General features: G+C 39.2%; 1 protein-coding gene across 1 annotated transcript; it reads left to right on the forward strand.

The window, feature by feature from the left end:
• The first annotated feature begins 56 nt into the window (after positions 1-56).
• Positions 57-20882, forward strand: LOC125260233. The gene is made up of 4 exons (XM_048178480.1): positions 57-577; positions 16806-16951; positions 17059-17691; positions 20823-20882. Exons 2-3 carry the CDS (start codon positions 16814-16816, stop codon positions 17638-17640), a joined length of 720 nt encoding a protein of 239 aa, XP_048034437.1. The 5' UTR covers positions 57-577; positions 16806-16813; the 3' UTR covers positions 17641-17691; positions 20823-20882.
• The last annotated feature ends 525 nt before the right edge of the window (positions 20883-21407 follow it).

Raw genomic sequence — 21407 nt, forward strand, 5'->3', positions numbered from 1 at the left:
AGCGTCAATGTCATGTGAAAGTCAACACCCCCCCACCAACACCCCCCAACGGACACACACACACAGACACACACACACACACACATTTTCAGGTCAAGCACGCAAGTCTTTACCTTTATGTGCATATGTTAACATCGAACACAGAGAAAATTATTTAGATCTCAGTAGAATATTCACAGCTCTTTGGAATTTAAATGCAAAAGCATGTACAGACTAGAAGTTATTTTATTCCCTTTAAATCCTTAAAATCTTGAATTGACATTCACACATGCTCACATCTGGGGCTGCCATGAGGTAAAAATGAACTCATGCATTCATTCCTCATTCTAAAGAAGAATTGCAATCCTCAAACCCAGCCCACTTCAAACCGAAATATACCATCATAAATATGGCAGATGAGGAGCAGAACAGGTGAAGCCACTGACACAGCATCAGGTGTGAGCAGGAACATACCATCCCTCATCTGAAACTGAGGACACTTCAGAAGAAGAGAGAATGATGAATGGTCTGGGACACTATCTTTTATCGGACTGCATACAGCACACTTGACCTTCTGTCGGAAGTCTTTAAATATGTGGTAAGCACATTTTCAATCCATGTCATGAACTTTACTCTTTAGCTAGCTTTTTGATTTCTTCTAAAACCATAAATGACAGAATTGTGAATGTCATTAAACATCGGTTAATGGAAAGTGAATGAGCTGAATGAGGGATTTGGGTCAGAGTGGTGTAGATTTCACCTCGTCTCTCAGAGCTTGGCTCAGAGTGGAGGACTCAATTGGAAGCAGATGGTGAACCAATGAGGGGTGAACTAACCTACTAATGATACTACATGAAATTTAGAATTTGCTCTCCATCTGGCTGCATCTCCCTTCGGTTATGGGCTGAGAAAACATGACATATTTATGCACCTGCTGTGGACGCTTGAGTACTTTTGGCTTGCTGGTGACACCCATGTAATGCCCAGACAGACTCATTTAGACAGATATACTTAATAATCAACTGCTGCCAATCAAGGGCAAAATAATTATTTAAAATGAACTATACTGTAGTTTGGAGCCTGTTGTTTTGTGTTTGAGAGAAACATACTTGGTTCTACCTGATTTGACCATTATTGCAACCCTTGATTTGACTTTCTTTGACGTAACGTAATGCAGTCGGGTTTATTTAGTCATATGAAATCATATAATGTTGATGTAAGAAAAAAAAAATAGTTCATTTGGATGTCGCCATATGAAGCATAAAAAACAAATACAAATTCTTAATATGTAAATTTTAAACCAAACCATACATTTGAATTGTATGATCTGAAAGAACTATTATATCTATTTATCAGGCTTGTGTATATATAATCTTAAGTGGATTATGTAGTTTAGTATGTAAGATGAGGAAGTCTTCATAAGTTGGACAATACATTTTAAAAATGCTGGCTTAAAAACAACCCAAGTTGGGTTGAAAATGGATAAACTCAGCGGTTGGGTTATATGTTTGACCAACCTGCTGGGTATTTTTATTTAACCCAACTATTGTTTAAAAATTACTGCATTTCTTGCTTAAAATAAACCCAAAATATGTTGGAAATGAACATTTATTAATATATTATAATATTTGTTTAATGAATTAGTAATTATGTGTCTGATTTTTAATTTCCAACCTATTTTGGGTTCATTTTAAGATAGACATATAGTAATTTTTAAACAATATTTGGGTTAAAGAAAACTACCCCAGCACATTGGGCAAACATTTAACCCAACCGCTGGGTTTGTCCATTTTCAACCCAACTTGGGTTTTTTTAACCCAGCATTGTTTAGAGTATATGACGAACAATTGTTTGAAATGATTTGAATGAATAAAAACCATTACATATCTGCATATTCATAAATGATTTGTCTCATCTACCCCATAGTGACTTGGGCTTGATTTTGTTCTAATGAAATATGCAAATGCTGTCGGCTGTAAGAGAGTGATCAATCCTTCTAGTGTCACTACTATTTGAGAACGCTTGTGTTCAGTGTCTCTGACCTGACTTTGCAAATCTTGATGATTATAATGTCGGTTACAAGTACAGCGTCTAAGTGAATCTAAGTGAACCGGGTTCTGTGTGAGCCCTGCAGACCATTGAGGTGGGCTATATAAAAATATACATCCCTCAAAGCAGTATGGGGCATCGAAATGGTTTTAAAATTTTGTTCAAGTGTTGCTAGGCAACAGCAAAATGGTCTCAGCCTCCTTGTTATATTAGTGTTTCTGCTGGGGTTTGCTCCCATTGATATATTCAGGTTTTTTTGTCCCCTTTCATTAGCAAACAATTTTTTTTTTTTTTTGCCTCAAAATTGCACTCATGTTACAGAAAGGCCTAAACCAGCATTTACTCAGCTTCATCATTTATTCTTCAATAAATAAATAAATACTTTCCCCTTCCTTGTTATAGATATTTATGCACACAAATCACTAGAACAAAACACATATGGTGTGTTTGTTAACATTAGGAACTGATCATTTTTAAAGCAACAGTGAAACGCAGACTTCTGTTTTTAGGATCTACAGCCAAACACATCATGCACAGTGTAACAGCGAGCACGTCACAATGTCTGCAATCTGCCCTCACTACACTGTGCTACAAATCTACTGCATTCACCGCAATCACTATGGAAACTGACTTTTGCCACACAGCCGCTACTGAAACAGACATGCAGCAAATGCTGTCAGCAATTGTCCACTGACGCATGTTTACACGGAGGTCTGAATCAGTTTCATGTAGACAACATCAAAATGATCATTTCTCTTCTGTAGTTCTAACATGACTTCAAGCAACAGCGTATGAACAGAAATTGTACAAGAAATCCTTCAGTACAGTAGTGTAGCTTATTTTAAAGCTGAATTATTTAATCTATCATCATAATAAACAAAAAGCCATAAACTGAGCACATTAGTCAGCATGAAACAAGTGAAACAAGCACACAAATTTCTGTGCAAATTCTGCACGGCAAATCTGACACTGTAGTCCACAGACAAAACAGCTTGTTTTTACATATAGAGGTTTGGACAAAGAGCGTACTTTAGCGAAACCCTTTTAATCTAACCACCTGCCTCTGGCTAAAATGTATGAAAATGCTCTTCATGGTTTTAAAGGGTTTATCTGCTTCAAAGGCTCCGACCGCGCAGTCCTCCAGCCCCAGAAAGAATGCGCTCAAGCCTTTGGACAAGTTTCTGAGCTCAGTCCTCATTCAGGGGACAGTCTTCTCTTTTTCCCCCCGGTTTTTACATAAGGCAAATTTACACGTGCTCATGATGTCAGCTCTAATTCTGCACACCATCTCTCCCCCCCCCCCAAAAAAAATTACAAAAATAACGCAATTTCCTCTTGAGTGTACTGAGAGTGCATGTTATGCTGTAGTGTCATTTGTGTGCATTTTTTAAAAAGCATTGCTGTATTTGTGTTTATGTGAATATTGATTCATGATTGTAGTGTAATGCAACAAAGCAACGAAATGCTGAATACAAAAAAGCTCAGGGTGGGGGGACTAATAATTGACTGCTGATAGATCATTCTGATTGGTTGTAAAATGGCATGCGTGTATAATGGCAGCATTCCGATTTGTGGAGTGAAAACACAAGGGAAGCATCCTAAATCTGAAGAGAAAATGATCCTTCCCTCTTTGCGCATGTTGCTGTCACCCTGGATCTTTTCATAAAACCGCCACGAGCGTGCCTCGCATTTGAATTAGGCTGATGAGTGGAATCTGTGCCCACAGAGAGGCCAGCGGCACTTTCCAGCATCACATGATGCTTAATTAGGGATTCTTCAACATTATAAGGCTGGAACTGTGCCAAATGTCTATCAGTCATTTCAGTCAATGCACTAATCATTGCGTTCGCCGCTGTCTGAAGTACATCACTGGGCTGCGTTCTCTCCTCTGGCATCTCAGACAGAAAAAAAAACAACAGTCAAGGTTGTGTCGAAACAGTCTGTGAAGGTAAATCTAATTTTAGATCTAAAGCTTCACTTTGATGATTATCTGAAGGTTTGGATATGAATCTCTTGCTCTTCTGTAAACATATGGCTTGTAAGTAGCAACAACTTGCTGTTTAAAAATATAGTGTAACCAAATAAGACTTTAAAGAGCTAGTTGCACTTCTCACTTGGCAGACAATGAGAAGATAATTACGCTAAACCTATATTCTAGGGGAAAATGGGGGTAATGGGATGCACTGAGGACAATATTCTTCAGTCATTATTAACTACAAATCTTCCCCTCCACTATAGCTTTAATCTCATTAGTGTTTCAAAATATTTCACTGTACAAATTGCGCAAAGACTGCCAAGAACCAATGGCAAAGTCAATGGCGTGGTGTGACGTGGCATGATACAGTGTAATCTGTCTTCACACACAAAGCTATATTTGAGATTAAATTAAATGGCATTTATTTAAAGTTATGCATTTTTCAAATATTACCTTTCATAGCTGTCTGTGAATGTAAAAGTTCTGCAAAGTTTTAAAAACCAGTTTTAAAGTGCACAATAAAAACCAAGTTCTGTCATGAAACCACATATCCACTGAGTAGGTGCTTAATTTCAATTAGTACTTACTTAGCGAGCAAAATTAAGATTACCCCAGAATGAATTGCATTACTAGCCCACCCCAACACTTACACACAATAATAATGATAAATGCTGACCAATACTTAATTATATTACATATTTTCTTACTGAAACGTATGTATTTTAGTAAACAAAAAGCAAAATGTAATTTAATTGTATTGTCATATGACATAGCTATGCATGAATACACAGTGGACAAATGCAGCAGATGTGAATGCAGTGCTTTTCAGTCAAACAATGAATTAATTCATGTATCAGTGAAATGATTATATTTTAATTACTGACAATAATGGGAAACATGAATAAAAATAAGTAAATTAATGAATAAAAGTAACATCACAATAAATTAACAACAACAAATTATCACACATTTACAAACTATCAAACAAACTATCACACATTTACAGGCGGTGAACCCGTCATCTCAACAGCCATACCAGTTCTGCAGCTTTATTTTGATGAAACAGCTGACCAGCTTACCCACCTTCACCTGTCTTTGCCATCCATCATGTCCCTCGTATCTACTGGTCAACAGTTGATTTTGATATTCTAGGTATTATCAACTGGCCAGAATTTAAAGGTCACAATAGACGTGAAGGACTATAATGGATTTAGAGCTTGCTCAAGTACTGGGGAGCTAAACCATTTAGTGCTTTCTAAGTAATTAGCAAGATTTAAAATGTATTCGGTGTTTAATAGGGAGCCAGTGCAGTGTTGACAGAACCGGGCTGATATGGTCATACTTCCTGATTCTAGTAAGAACTCTAGCGTTTTGGACCAGCTGGAGTTTGTTTATTAGGCGTGCAGGGCAACCACCCAGTAGTGCATTACAATAAGCTGTGAGGTCATTAATGCATTAACTTTTCTGCATTCATCATTGAGAGCATATGTTGTAGTTTAGATATGAAAATGCAGTTTTACTAGAAATGTGGGCAGCCCAGAAAATGGAGCTTAGCTGGAAGAAAACTAAACTAAAGATATTTTGTTTTTCATGGAAGAACAGTGTTACTGCAGAAAAGCTAGATTAAAAGACAACAAAAACAACCCTAGATATTTATTTGATACAGTTGCTAAATTAACAAGAAATAAAGCTTCAACTTCTGATGTTTCCAAACAGCATAGCAGTAATGACTTTATAAATTTCTTCACTTGTAAGATTAATACTATTAGACAGAAAATTATAACCATGCAACCGTCTACTACAGTATCACATCAGATGTTGTTCTATAGACCCCTGAGGAACAATTCCACAGGAACAATTTCAGAATTCCATCCAATCTAAGACAACTATACAGACCAATCTAGAATCTCCCCCCTTTTCTGTAAAAAAAATACTAGAAAAGCCAGTATGTCACAGCTATGTTCCTTTTTAGAAAGAAATAGTATCTGTGAGGATTTCCAGTCAGGATTTAGACCGTACCATAGTACTGAGACTGCTCTCATTAGAGCTACAAATGATTTGCTCTTATCATCCAATCATGGTTGTATCTCTCTATTCGTTTTAGTGCTGCATTTGATACTATTGACCACAACATTCTTTTGAATATACTCAAAAATTACATTGGCATTAGTGAAATTACATTGGCATGGTTCAAATCATACTGACAATATCAAGTTGAAGCAGTTAATGAAGGGGTGTCATATCAATCGTAATTTCAGTATGGAGTACCGCAAGGATCAGTACTACCGTTGCTTTTCACCCTGCAAATGTTACGCTTAGGAAGCATATAAGTTTTCACTGTCACGCTGATGATACTCAGCTCTATATTTCTTCAAACCCTGACGAAACATACCAATTCAGAAAATTAATGTAATGTATAATTAATGTAAAAAATTGGATGACTAGTAATTTCCTACTACTTAATTCTGAAAAATTAGGGTTTTAATTATTAGACCAAAAACCTACACACATAATAACCTAGAATACTGTCTAACACTTGATGGCAAGAAGATATTTTGAAGAATGTCAATAACCAAACAGTTAATGGGACCTTTTTGACTTGGTACTTTTTCCATACTATGGAAGTCAATGGGGTCCATAAACTGTTTGGTTACCCATATTCTTCAAAATATCTTCTTTTGTGGTCTGCGGAAGAAATAAATTCATACAGGTTTGGAACAACTTGAAGGTGAGTAAATGATGACAGAATTTTAATTTTGGGGTGAACTATCCCTTTAAAGAATTGTTAGGCTGCGTAAACCGGGAACACTAACACCCGATGTACTTGTTACATCATAAGAAGAATGGCATCTACGCTAACATTAGTCTCTCAGTTTATCCCGAGGTTAGCATAGTCAGCCGTACCCAGTCCATATCCAGATCAGATGGTGGACTAGACATGACCACAACATAGCCCTGAATGTCAGCAGAGATCCTGTCAACTAGATCCCCAAGACAGCCATCAGCACAGATCCTCAGTGAAGACCACAAGAACCAGACAAGTACTCTGCACAGACCTATGACCAGCTTCATCTCTAAACTGTTGCAATGAATCCGATCTTCAAGCAAAACGAACTGGATGAAATATTTGAATGATTCTGATAGGGATCTGATTTCTGACTTGTGATGCAGCTTGAATCATAATCACACCATGTTTGTTTTATTGGCCAGAGGAGAACTGCCTCCCCCCTTCTTTTAGAGCTGCTGTTCAGCCAAAATGAACTCTGTTTGCATCATTGAATAATTTTCCTGTTATCACTGTAAAGCTGCTTTGAAACAATCTGTATTGTATAAAGCACTATATAAATAAAGGTGACTTGACATGACTCCTGGTGGGGGTTACTCCCTGACTCCTCCCGCCTTCGTCTCCACCCTGGTTTCTCCTGCCTGCGTCTCCGCCCTGGCTTGATTATGTTGTACACTTGATGCTCGTTTCATTGATTAGTTTATGTATGTGTTTAAGCCCTGTGTTTTGTTCTGTTCAGTTGTCTGTTCTTGCTCATTTTATCACTTGTTCTGTTCCTGTTGTGATTTTGGAGAGATATTCCCTGAGGATTTTTGTTATCTTTGATATTTGATACAGCTCTTTTTCATTTCATTGTTTCAACCATCGTGTGACACTTCCAAAGTACCAAAGGTTATTTATCATTTAAGTGTAATGCTAAAGTGCTATATTATTTCAACCAAAACACAATATTTTGGGAATTCATATCAGTTGTACAAATTATCACTTCATCAGTTTTATGTGCCTTTAAATCAAACATTATAATTTAAATATAAATGAACCAACACCACATTATTCACAGTCAATGTTTTAGTTCTACTGTATGTGCAATAAAAATACCTACAAGATGACAAAAATAAAGCAACAAAAAAAAAAATCCATGTGGTCAAAAGGACTTTTCAGTTATTCTCGAATATTATCTCAGAAAGATCAAACCATTTTTAAAAGGGGAAAATATCACAGCCACCATACTAAGGGACTAAGACAAACAACATAGATGTTTCAAAGAGTTTAATTAGAATTCAATTGATTCGATCACAAAACATAATGAAGTTGATATATTTCACAAAGCTTCTGGTGAAATTTCAATAGATTTACATGAACACGAGCACAGTTCTGCAATAGTTCTGTTTCCAGGAGAGGATCTATTTTCTGGCGGTCTTAGAGTCACACAAAAGAAGGGTGTGGGGGTGGGTGGCTGTAGACTGTGATGCGCTGGACTGGAAGAGTCGAGCCCCCCGGGTGGAGGTGCTCAGGCTGGAGGTAATAATGTGGCTACAGTCTCATTATAGGTCCAGTGCAGCATTATAAATGTGAGCTGGAGCTGCAGCTAGAGCGCATGCTCTGTGAGTGATAATTGCAGGACACAGCGACTGTGTGGAGAGATAAAAATGCCTTGAGCTACTCTTCCTTTAATCCCTCATTCATACAGGCTGATGGGGCCGTAGCATTAGACCACACACACACTCAGACTACATAAAACCTGTCCATGGCACTGGACTCATGTATTAAGTCACTATCAAAAGTATATTCCTCAAGGGAGAGAAAAATCTAAATGGCATCAGAGTAAAATGAATCTTTTCACTGAAAACACTATATTTTCACACATTTAAAATTTTCTCCAGCACTGTAAAAACAAACCTATAGAGCAAAAAAAGAAAAAAAAAAAAAAAGGTAACACTCAATTTTAGTTAGATTTTAGCCCATGTTTTGAGAAAAGACTACCTATAAGTAATAATACACTAAAAGAAATTAGGTAAAGTCTACCCAACTTTTCTCAAATACATTACAAAATTAAAGGGGACCTATAATGCCCCTTTTACAAGATGTAATAAAAGTCCCCAAAATGTGTGTGAGGTTTCCGCTCAAAATACCCCACAGATCATTTATTATAGCTTGTCAAATTTGCCTCTATTTGGGTGTGACCAAAAACACGCCGTTTTTGTGTGTCCCTTTAAATGCAAATGACGCTTCGTTTGCTCAACAACAACAAAGTTGGAGAATCTCACACAGCCAAAATGATGATTGTCAGTAACGGAGTTCAGCCTTACATTGTTCAAAACGGAGTTGGACACTGATGGAGAAACCCAGGAAGAAGTTACAACTTTTAGAATGAAACTGGACGTTTCTGAACAGTTAGTGGATAAATTTATGTAGTTGCTTTGGATTTGATTCAAATCATCGACTAGCATGTACCGTCAATCTGTTAATCTTTTGTGCAAATCCAGCATTGAATTGAAGCAGTACGGCGTAAAATGATGGCATGACAACAACACTCTACTACAACAACTCTTCCCCTTCTCTAAAGCATCCCAATATGGCCTCGCCCCCTTTGTTGCGTGTTCTTGGGGGCAGGTAAATTTTGGATGTCACCAACCCGGGAAGAAGCTTGTTGTAGTCCCTACCAACAAAGAATACTTTAAAAGAAAATATCTCCCTTTGCATTGAACTTTAAGCGTCGAAACTTCGCAGATGTTGTCTATGCTCAAACAGCAACATTACACACTAACTAAAGTTATAAAAGTTCAATCATAATCAACCACCCCTTTAAGTACTTATAAAATATCTAACACCCCTTTTATACATTTAAAGTTTTTTTAGCTACCATAACACATGCTTGCAAAGAACAAGGAGTTTCTTACCACTGCACTAGCATTAACCCAGCTGCTGCTTACTGAGACTGGGGGGGGACTCGCTCTGGGAAAACAGGCTTAAAATAAGCGACTCCTGGTTTCAGGGAGTGGGGCATACACACATACTGCAGTCTGCAAAGCATGCCAGGGACTGGAAATCACAACCCTGTGTTGAAATTGTTATATTGATTCAATGCATTTAGTAAACTTCTGTTTAAACAAATTTTTAATTGTACAAAACAAAATTAAGTTGTGACAAATGTTCATTTTAAAAGTAAATTTCCAAAGTAAATTTTCGTTAAGTCTTATCTATTTAACTTAGACTTTGCACAATATAATTACGTTCTCATTTCAAACATAAATATATTAAGTTGAGTAAGTGTTTTGCAGCATTTTTTTTCAGAATTAGTATAATGAACACGATTAGTAGTATTCTTCATCAACAATATGCTGGGTCAAATGTTGATCCTTTGACATATTGTTCAAAAACAGAAAAATATAACCCTAAGAGAGGGTAAAATGTATGTGTGCATGTGTGTTTTCCTCATGTATTCTGCTATCTTGGGTTGTCTTTTTCCTTTCATTTTGAGTGCGAGAGGAAATTGCTGTGTTCATCTGTGCTCTGCTACTATATGGTTTCTATGGCAACCTCTCCAAAATGATGTGCTCTGAATGAGATGTGCTGGTGATTACAGTCTAGGAAGGAAGGCTGATGTTTCTGTTAGCCATCGTCTATAAAGGGAAGTGTGCAGTGTGATAATAAAAGCGTGCTTCCTGTCTTCATACCATGCTTCTTCTGCATATCTTCTACATGTCAGAGGATATATTTGAATATACTGCCCCCTTCAGAGTGCACAGAAAGTTAGTATCATTGGTATAGCAATTGAGTGTTGTTGTGAATGTAAATGTAAATATATGATATTAATGATCAGCTCAGATTCCTGGGGCCTTGTCTATTGTTTCCCTAAGGTTTAGTAGATTTTCAACTTTATTGATTAATGTGTATTTGACATTTTCTTATCTACCATACTCAGGTAGTGTTAATGCTTTCACTCATGCTGATTGGGTAGATATGTTGATTACTGATTGCTAACAGCTGGTTGAGATGACGTGATGATTAGACAGATTATTTGAACGTTGCTCCTCCCAAATTTTGTTAATAAAACATCATGAAGTGGTAGGCCATGTAAAATCACAGAGCAGGGTCAGCGCATGCTGAGGAACACAGTGAGCAGAAGTTGCCAACTTTTTGCAGAGTCAATAACTACAGACCTCCAAACTTCATGTGGCCTTCAGATTAGCTCAAGAACAGTGCGTAAAGAGCTTCATGGAATGGGTTTCCATGGCCGAGCAGCTGCATCCAAGCCTTACATAACCAAGTGCAATGCAAAGCGTTGGATGCAGTGGTGTAAAGCACACCGCCACTGGACATTAGAGCAGTGGAGACGTGTTCTCTGGAGTGATGAATCACGCTTCTCTGTCTGGCAATCTGAAGGACGAGTCTGGGTTTGGCAGTTGCCAGGAGAACAATACTTGTCTGACTGCATTGTGCCAAATGTAAAGTTTGGTGGAGGGGGGATTATGGTGTGGGGTTGTTTTTCAGGGGTTGGGCTTGGCCCCTTAGTTCCAGTGAAAGGAACTCTTAATGCTTCAGCATACCAAGACATTTTGGACAATTTCATGCCCCTTCCTGTTCCAACATGGCTGCACACCAGTGCACAAATCAAGGTCCGTAAAGACATGGATGAGCGAGTTTGGTGTGGACGAACTTGACTGGCCTGCACAGAGTCCTGACCTCAACCCGATAGAACACCTTTGGGATGAATTAGAGCGAAGACTGTGAGCCAGGCCTTCTCGCCAACATCACTGCCTGACCTCACAAATGCGCTTCTAGAAGAATGGTCAAAAATTCCCATAAACACACTCGTAAACCTTGTGGAAAGCCTTCCCTGAAGAGCTGAAGCTGTTATATCTGCAAAGGGTGGGCCAACTCCATATTAAACCCTACGGATTAAGAATGGGATGTCATTAAAGGCGTCCCAAAACTTTTGGCAATATAGTGTAAGCAGCAGTCACTGCATTATCCCAGCGACAATTCTTCCAGCATTCCTCCTTCTCACCATCTCCTCCTCTATTTCTCTTTTTCACCCTCTACGCAGTACTGTTATGGAGTGTTTAACTCTGAGCTCAAGCAGAGCCTCAGGTTCGAGCCTCCTTTGAGGACAGCAAGCCAAGTTTGTTTTACCATTAACCATTCAGACTGAATGGGCAGGCGAACCTGTGAAACTAAATATGATAAACACCAGAGAAACCACAGAAATTACACACTGGAGAGGAGTGAGATAACGAAAGAGAGTGAGAGAAGAGAGCAGACTACAAGAACACTAAAGTTTTACTCTACAACCGGTTTAACGCAGGCTAAACCAGGCCAACCACTAAAGCAGACTTAAAGGAATTGGGCCACATTCTGCAAACCCCTCTGCTGTTTTTAAGATTATGTCACAAATCAGAACCACAGAGAATAATAAATATTATACAAATATTCTGCATGGCAGTGACAGGAGTTAACATCAAGCACACAGTCATATATGCAAAAAAATAGCATCTTACCTTATGGAGATTTTGGCGTGGCTTTGTGCTCTGGACTGATGCTGAAAAACTCCCTCACAAGGTTCTGAACATTAATGTGATCCAAAATGTCTCTGTGGACATGTAGTAATGACAAATGATTCACTCTCTTCTCAGTGACAGTGTTACAGAGCCAAGTTTTCAGACAGTGAAGTGTGGAAAAAGGATCTCTCGGAGGAAGCAGTAGACACAGGCAAACAAAATCACAACTGGAGCAGCTTCTCCACCTCCTTAAAGAGGCCTCTTGTTGTGGTTGAAGGTTTGACATATAAAGTCCAAGTTCCTGGACTGTGCCGAGTGTTTCTTTTTTGGTGAGGTCACCCAGCATCCTCATTGCAGATGTAGAGACGCTCTGTCCATATTACTGGGAAACTGAAGGGAACTCAGGTCAGCCTCTGTGCACACTGTCCCCTTTGCGGAATCCATGAGAATTTGCTCCCTCTGTGTGGCAATAGCCATCCCAACTTGGTCAAACCTGCGCTCGATTTCAGATGTCACTAGATCAAGTGCCTCAGTGATTCACCATTTTCTGACACATCATCCTCCACCGCTGTCGTTCTGCAAAAACGAGCTGGCGTCCTGCTTGTCCTGTTAGAGTCTGGCGGCAACTTCAGGTTGTTCACTGATGCACAGGCTTTTGTTTTTGTCAAAATCTCTTCCACAGCTCTCTCCTCTCTTAGTGCGAATATGTGTTCTTTGAGTGTATATGTATGCACTGGAGCGCACCAGAAACACTTGCTTGTGCACTCTACAAACTTCTTGTTATGGCTTTGCAAGGCCCAAAGCCTGCCTCACAACAGAGAAGCCCATAAACAGTTCTCCCCTTCTTAGCTTGAGAAGCCCAGCTACTTTTGCCCATATCTCACTACGAACACCTGGATCCTGCTGCAGTATACATAGTGTTTCCAAAAGTGGGCCGTAGGCATGGTAAATCCTTAATATTGCTTTTGTCCTCACACACCACCGTGTTGGACACAGCTCAAGAATGTTGCACACAACATCTTCATCCCCACCAAAAAAGACTGGTACACGTTTTGGAGTTTGGCTGACTCTCTGATAAGTGTGCTGAAGCTCTGCACAAAGTTGAGTGCATCTGCTACAAGACGTCCTGATTTTGCTGAATTAGATGTGTTCATGGGTCAACATATTTTGTTGATCCTGGAACAACATTCCAGTCTGAAAATTTAGTCTTAACCCTATTCTTACCCCTAGACCTAACCCTACCCACAAGTTATCCCAAAAATCAGAGGGAAATGATAGATGAATAAAACTGATGTAGAAGCACCAGTTCATGATTTTAAGCCTAAACTTGACATAATATGTAAACTTGTCCCTCAAATCTGATTGGTTGATTTGAGTGTTGTTCCAGGATCAACAAAAATGTTTGACCCAGGAACATGTTGAACTTGGCAAAATCAGGTTCTGCCAACAAGACGCACATCCCGTGCTACCTGCACATCCTGTGCTACCTTGCAGCACCAGGTCAAGAGCATGGTTGCAGCAGTGTACAAATAATGAACCAGGGCAAACCTTCTTAAGTCGTGCTTGTACTCCAGAGAATCGACCAGACATGTTACTGGCACCGTCGAAACAGTAGCCTTGGAGTCGACAGAAGATGTTCTTGATGCAAAGAAAGAGGGTTTCAGATGTTGTGTCATTATAAAATCCCAAAAATACACTCTGCTGGGAAAGGTTTGAACCCACATAATATAAATGACAAGAGATGCTCAGATGACCCGGTGTCCGTTGTGCCATCAGCAGTCAGCCCGTAGTAATGAGAGTCAGATGCCCTAGCTACCATCTTGCGCTGAACACCATGTGCAAATTGTTCCAGTATTTCACTTTGTACTGTATCTGACATCCAGTTCTCCTTTCTGAGCAGCCACTCGCGGGCTGCAGGTAGTGAAAATGTGTGCTCCAGCATAAGTTGCCATAACACTCTCTCACAATGAGAGTGGCCTCTCAGCTCTCAGCTCTCAGCTCGCGCTACGCGGGCTAAAAATTAGATTGATCTGAAAGCCAGCTCCAGAACCATCTGAGCAGTTTTTTGTTCTTTTGCCAGAACATCAGATATCAGAGCAGAGAATTTTTCACAGCCTTTCACCAATTTGTAAAACCTCCTTTCACAAATGTGGCATCAGCTCTTGTACAGTCCTCAATAATTAGCTTCTTTGCAACAGCAGAGGAACATGTGAAGCACAATGCTTTATCCGTCTCTTTCACATAATGAAGCCATTTTGTAACCGTGAAGGCAGGTTTAGCTGAAGAAGGGCTAATGATGTTAGCAGGCTGGACAACAGGGCCAGTGTTGATGGGGCCACCAGTGGTTTAGCTGGACATGGAGTTGGTGGTAGTTGAATTATCCACAAAACATTTTTTGAAAAACTCAGAATTCTCTTTTGCGACATGCTCAAATTCACACTGCGTTTCGTGTGTTTAACTGAAATTATGTCCCTCAAGGTCCCCCAAATATTCCAGTATAAATATACAGTATATAATGATATAAATATTTTTTTTTATTCCCAGCTGTTAAACAGTAGCCCACAGAAAAAACAGGGGTGCTACAGCACCCTCAGCACCCCCACTTCCCGCGCCTATGTAAAACCTTGCATTTCTTTGGGTTGAGTTTCATTTTGTTCCTCTCAACCCAAACGTCAAGACTGTTCAATGTCTTTTGGAGGGTACAGAGTGATTGTGGAGTCCACCACTGGGCAAATGTTAATGTCATCCACATGTTTCCATTGGTCTGTTTCATCCTGAAGAGCACTGTTAATCAGTGCTAAGAAGATTATAGGCCCTAGTATGGTTCCCTGTGCAACTCCACATGTGGAGTATTCCCAGTCAGAAAAACATCCTTGATATCTCACTCTTTGATGATGAATGGTCATGTAACTACAAAGCCATGGCTCACTCTGAGATCAAAAAAGCACTGTACTGCTACTGTATGGTCTACAGCATCGAAAGCCTTGGCAAAATCAGTTATTAATCAGTTATCAGTAATTAATGTGCTCACTGAACCAGACATATCACTGGCCTTATACACAAAATCCATTTGACTAATGAGATTATAAATTGGAGTGAAGTGGTTCTGTTGACTGCCAAACTACATAGGATCTAAGTTTGGAGAAATGTCACTCAAAATTGGCCTCAAATCCTCAATATTCGGGGGAATATTGCAGAATTAGAAAATAAGCAGAATTGGAATTAGAGAATAGAACAACATAATGATTGTGAATGTCTCTATTTCAGTGGAATTTAATGTTGCAGAAATCAAAGAATGTGAGCTGAAACAGGCCATCAAAGCACAAAGCAAATCTTCATTAAATCTCACAAAGAACTAAACATGAAAACAACAGAGCTTGATTGATATAAGTGAAGGGAGAATTACAAAGAATTTTTAAATATGTATTAACCAGGTAGTTAGGCAGTTTTTTCCCCTTATATTACAAAATATAGTCCCCTAGGGTAATGTAGGAGTAAGAAAAATTGACAGCCACTAATTTGTGCCCACGATTTTGTAACCTGTACTCTCAGTTTATAAACCATACTCATTTCTAAACCATTTCCTTATTTTAGCAAATTGTGCACACAGTTTTGTAATGTGACTTGTAGACTGTTAGAAATCCCAGAAGTCTTCATGGGCAGATGATAAATGAAAGCTTGTAAGCATTTAAAGTAAAATACAGTGCCCTCCACTAATATTGGCACCCTTAGTAAATATGAGCAAAGGCGGCTGTGAAAATAAATGGGTGGGTGTGCTTAACAGTTGGTGCTAAGGCGCTAAGAAATTTTTTAAGTGCATCAATAAATTCAAAATCCTGCATTTATTAAACTATTTACAAAATCACATTGTAAAGTGTGCACAGTTATTAAGCATGTTATCAATTTTGCTGAACATCTTTATTATTACCTTATAAGCTCTTTGAATCAATAACCGTTTATTGAAACCTGCCAGCTGATAGCCCCACCTACTGGCCAGAACAAATAATGAAGGCTTTAAAGGTGCCATAGAATTGAAAATTGAATTTACCTTGGCATAGTTGAATAACAAGAGTTCAGTACATGGAAATTACATACAGTGAGTCTCAAACACCATTGTTTCCTCCTTATGTAAATCTCATTTGTTAAAAAGACCTCAGAATAACAGGCGAATCTCAACATAACACCGCTTCCGCGCTGTTTGAGCTAGAGCTCCGTCGAGCTGATTCCTAATTGCTTGTTTTTGTCTCTTAAAATCAAACTTATAACATCAAACTTATAACATATCACTCTTTCTTTTTCGGCGGGGGAACACATCCCCAACAATATTTTACATAAAAAACACTCGGATTACCTTGATATCGCTAGTTTTATCCGACTTCCCGAACATTCGCTATTACCTTTAGCCCGTTAGCAATAGCGGCGTGGCACACTAGCGTTTTTACTCTTCTCTCACTATATTATTGTTCATCTATTCTAATGGCGAGTGTATCGGATGCTTCTCTACCTTTGTGTGCAGGTGAGGACATGTTTGAGCTGCATGTGGTGCAGTTGGAACTGGAGGACGTGGATCGACAGATCCGGACCCTTCTCGAAAAGCAGGCCGAGCTAGGCGAGCAGCAGACAGCGCTGGAAACTTCCCGTGCTGACTTTCACCGCTCCTCGGTAAGTTTACAGCGCGATATTAACACTCCTGCTTCCTCTACGCCGTGTGTTTCTCTGCACAGGGCCCGAGCTCCCAGAACACGTTCACTCCGGCGCTGTCTCACCAGGGACCTTGGGTGCTTCAGCAGCGGAAGACGCGAGCCAGGCCTCGGACCAGGACCTCTCCTCCTCCGCCGCCCCCGATCTTCGAGGTCTCGACACGGAACCGCTTCTCCCCTCTTCGCGAGGCGGAACGCGACGCTGTGGTCATCGGAGACTCCATCGTCCGCCACGTCCACGCTACCACAGCCAAAGGTAAGGTGCTCAGTCACTGTTTTCCTGGTGCTCGTGTTCTCGATGTCGCTGTGCAGGTTCCCGCGATCCTCAACGGTGCTGAGACCATCGGAGCTGTAGTTCTGCACGCGGGGGTGAACGACACCAGGCTGCGGCAGACGGAGGTGCTGAAGCAGGACTTCAGGAGCCTGATCGAGATGGTACGAGCCACATCGCCCGCGACGAGGATCATCGTGTCCGGACCGCTTCTGACGTACCGACGAGGACATGAAAGGTTCAGTAGATTATTTGCTTTAAATGAATGGTTGATGTCTTGGTGTAATGAACAGAAGCTGCTCTTTATAAATAATTGGAATCTTTTCTGGGAGCGTCCTAGGCTCTTCCGTGCTGATGGCCTGCACCCCAGCAGAATCTGAGCTGATCTTCTGTCGGAGAACATCTCCAAGATGCTTCGCACCGTATGACTAGTAAGTCAAACCTCAAATCACAGTCTGTGTTCTGCCCACTTAATTGGTAGAAATGTGAGTGTAGTACAGTCTATGTGTCTATTCCCTGAATAGTGAGGTCTAACAATAAAAATAAAGGATCTAGAAAAAATCTGATCGTGATCAAACCAGAAATTCGCAAAATTACTGAACAAAAACAATTTCTAAGGCTAGGGCTACTAAACATTAGATCACTGACACCTAAGGCGGTTATTATAAATGAAATGATCACAGATAATAGTCTTGATTTAATTTGCCTTACTGAAATGCTTAAACCAAATTATTATTTCGGTCTTAATGAGTCTTGTCCACCTTGCTACTGTTATAAAAATAAATGCCGTCTGATTGGACCGTGGCGGTGGTGTTGCAACAATCTATAGAGATAATCTTAATGTTACTCAGAAAACAAACTATAGGTTTAATTCATTGGAAATTCTTATGCTAAATGTTACACTCTCAGATATAAGTAAAAAGTCGCTACTATCTCTTGCTTTAGCTACTGTTTATAGACCTCCAGGGCCTTATGCTGATTTCCTAAAAGAGTTTTCAGACTTTCTCTCAGATCTATTGGTCAATGTCGATAAAGTGCTGATTGTTGGAGATTTTAACATTCATGTTGACAATACAAATAATACGTTAGGGGCTGCGTTTACTGATTTACTAAACTCATTTGGGGTCAAACAAAACGTCACTGGACCCACTCACCGTTTTAATCATACACTAGATAATTATATCACATGGAATCAATCCAACCGATATAGAAATTCTACCGCAAAGTGATGACGTCTCTGATCACTACTTGTAACATGCGTACTGCATACTGATGATATTTGTCAAATTGCACCGAAATATCGACTAGGCAGAACAATTCTCCCGACAACTATAGATAAATTCACAAATAACCTGCCTGATCTGTCTCAGCTGCTCATCGTACCTAAACACACAAATGATCTCAAGAAAATGACTAGCAGCATGTGCACCATTTTCACTAGTACATTAGACACTGTTGCACCGATGAATTACAAAAGGTTAGAGAGAAAAATCTGTACTTGGTACAACAGTATTACTCGCGCTATCAAAAAAGAAACTCGCAATCTAGAACCAAATGGAGACAAACTCGTTTAGAGGTCTTCAGGATCGCGTGGAAAGACAGCTCGTCCCGTTATAGAAAGACTCTAAAAGCAGCCAGGGCTGAGCATCTCCGCAAACTCATAGAAAATAACCAAAACAATCCACGGTTCTTGTTTAGTATAGTGGCTAGATTAACAAATAAACAGACATCACCAGAACAAAACATTTCATTACAATTTAGTAGTGATGACTTTATGAATTTCTTTAGTGAGAAAATCGAAAGTATCAGAAATACAATTGTAAATGTACAACCTTTAACAGAGTTTTATGATTCAGCCTCAATTATCGCCCCTCAAGAACAGTTGCAGTGCTTTACAACTATAGGACAGGAAGAGCTAAATAAACTTATCACTGCGTCTAAACCAACAACATGTTTATTAGATCCAATACCCACTAAACTACTGAAAGAATTGTTACCTGTAGCAGAAGAGCCTCTTCTCAATATTATCGACTCGTCTTTATCTCTAGGTCACGTCCCACGACCGTTCAAGCTAGCAGTTATTAAGCCTCTCATTAAGAAACCACAATTAGATCCAAACGTATTAGCAAATTACAGACCCATCTCAAATCTTCCATTTATGTCTAAAATACTAGAAAAAGTAGTGTCGGTCCAATTATGCTCCTTCTTGCAAAAAAACACTATCTATGAAAAATTTCAGTCAGGATTCAGATCTCATCATAGCACAGAAACTGCGCTCGTTAAAATTTCAAACAACTTACTTCTAGCTTCTGACCAAGGCTGTGTCTCAATACTAATGTTACTTGATCTCAGTGCTGCGTTCAACACTATAGATCATAAAATACTCCTAGATCGACTACAAAATTACACTGGTATTCAGGGACAGGCATTACGGTGGTTTAGGTTGTACCTATCAGACTGACACAATTTTGTTTATATAAATGGGGAAAAATCTAAGATCACGATAGTAAACTATGGAGTGCCGCAAGGATCAGTGTTAGGCCCTCTGCTATTTTCAATATACATGCTGCCACTCGGCAATATTATAAGAAAACATGGAATTAGTTTCCACTGCTATGCCGATGATACTCAGTTATATATTTCAACACAACCAGATGAAATCTCTAAATTATCCAATCTGACAAAATGTATTAAAGAAGTAAAACTTTGGATGACTAGTAATTTTCTTCTATTAAATTCAGATAAGACTGAAGTATTACTTATTGGACCAAAAACCTGTACACAGAATCTCTCAGACTACAATCTGCATTTAGAAGGATGTACTGTTACTCCATCCTCGACAGTTAAAGACCTGGGTGTTATATTAGACAGCAACTTGTCCTTTGAAAATAATATTTCATATGTTACATAAACAGCCTTCTTCCACCTCAGAAACATTGCTAAGATACGGAATATGTTATCTATTTCTGATGCAGAAAAGTTAGTTCATGCTTTCATGACGTCTCGACTAGATTACTGTAATGCATTATTAGCTGGTTGTCCTGCTTCCTCAATAAATAAGCTACAATTAGTACAAAATGCAGCTGCTAGAGTTCTTACCAGGTCAAGAAAATATGATCATATAACACCAATTTTATCATCTCTACACTGGTTACCTATTAAGTTCCGTATCGATTATAAAGTATTGCTAATGACCTATAAGGCTCTAAATGGTTTAGCTCCTGTGTACTTAACTGATCTTCTATCGCCCTACAATCCTTCACGCTCTTTAAGATCACAAAACTCTGGTTGTACCTAGGATAGCTAAGTCCACTAAAGGAGGGAGAGCGTTTGCACATTTGGCTCCGAAACTCTGGAATAGCCTTCCTGATAATGTTCGGGGCTCAGACTCGCTCACCCAGTTTAAATCTAGATTAAAGACGCATCTCTTTAGCCAAGCATTCACATAATGCATCTCATATCAGATCAATTGCACATGACTATCTTTGCTTAATGTTATGAACAGCAGCTATGCTAATTATTCTCCATTTGCTTTTCTGTTTTGCCTCGGGACGGACTTCAGCTTCAGTTTGGATCCAGCCTCTTAAGAAGACCTCAGATGACCAACACCTATGAAGAGACGGCGCCAACTCCTGCGAGGACTTCAGAAGACGCAATCATCTGGATCAACATGCACATTACACAATTTCTATATCCTAATTATTGTTAATGTAATTCATTTTTCAGGAGCTCATTGCTTCTACATTCAGTTAAACTGCTAACAGTGATTGTAAATTAATTGCCTAAATTATTACATTATTTGCTAATCTGCATTCTTTAAATTGTAATGTTGACATGCATTCTCTGTAAAGCTGCTTTGAAATGATATGTATCGTGAAAAGTGCTATACAAATAAATGTGAATTGAATTGAATTGAATTGAATTAAATGTTTCGTTAGCATGTTGCTAATGTACTGTTAAATGTGGTTAAAGTTACCATCGTTTCTTACTGTATTCATCTTTGTTTATGCAATGTATTAGAGTCACGAGCTCGGGGGTGTGGAGAGCGCGAGGATTTAAAGGGGAAGCAGCCTAAATCGGAACATATTTAATGATGCCACAAAATAGGCTGTTACAAAAATTAATTAAAAAAAAAAATCTATGGGGT

Source organism: Megalobrama amblycephala, linkage group LG24 (genome assembly GCF_018812025.1).
Source record: "Megalobrama amblycephala isolate DHTTF-2021 linkage group LG24, ASM1881202v1, whole genome shotgun sequence".
NCBI lineage: Eukaryota > Metazoa > Chordata > Actinopteri > Cypriniformes > Xenocyprididae > Megalobrama > Megalobrama amblycephala.

Coding starts and splice junctions, on each gene's coding strand:
- LOC125260233 (XM_048178480.1), top strand. CDS start 16,814: ATGTTTGAGCTGCATGTGGTGCAGTTGGAACTGGAGGACGTGGATCGA. Junction 16,952..17,058: donor CTGACTTTCACCGCTCCTCG/GTAAGTTTACAG, acceptor CTGTCTCACCAG/GGACCTTGGGTGCTTCAGCA.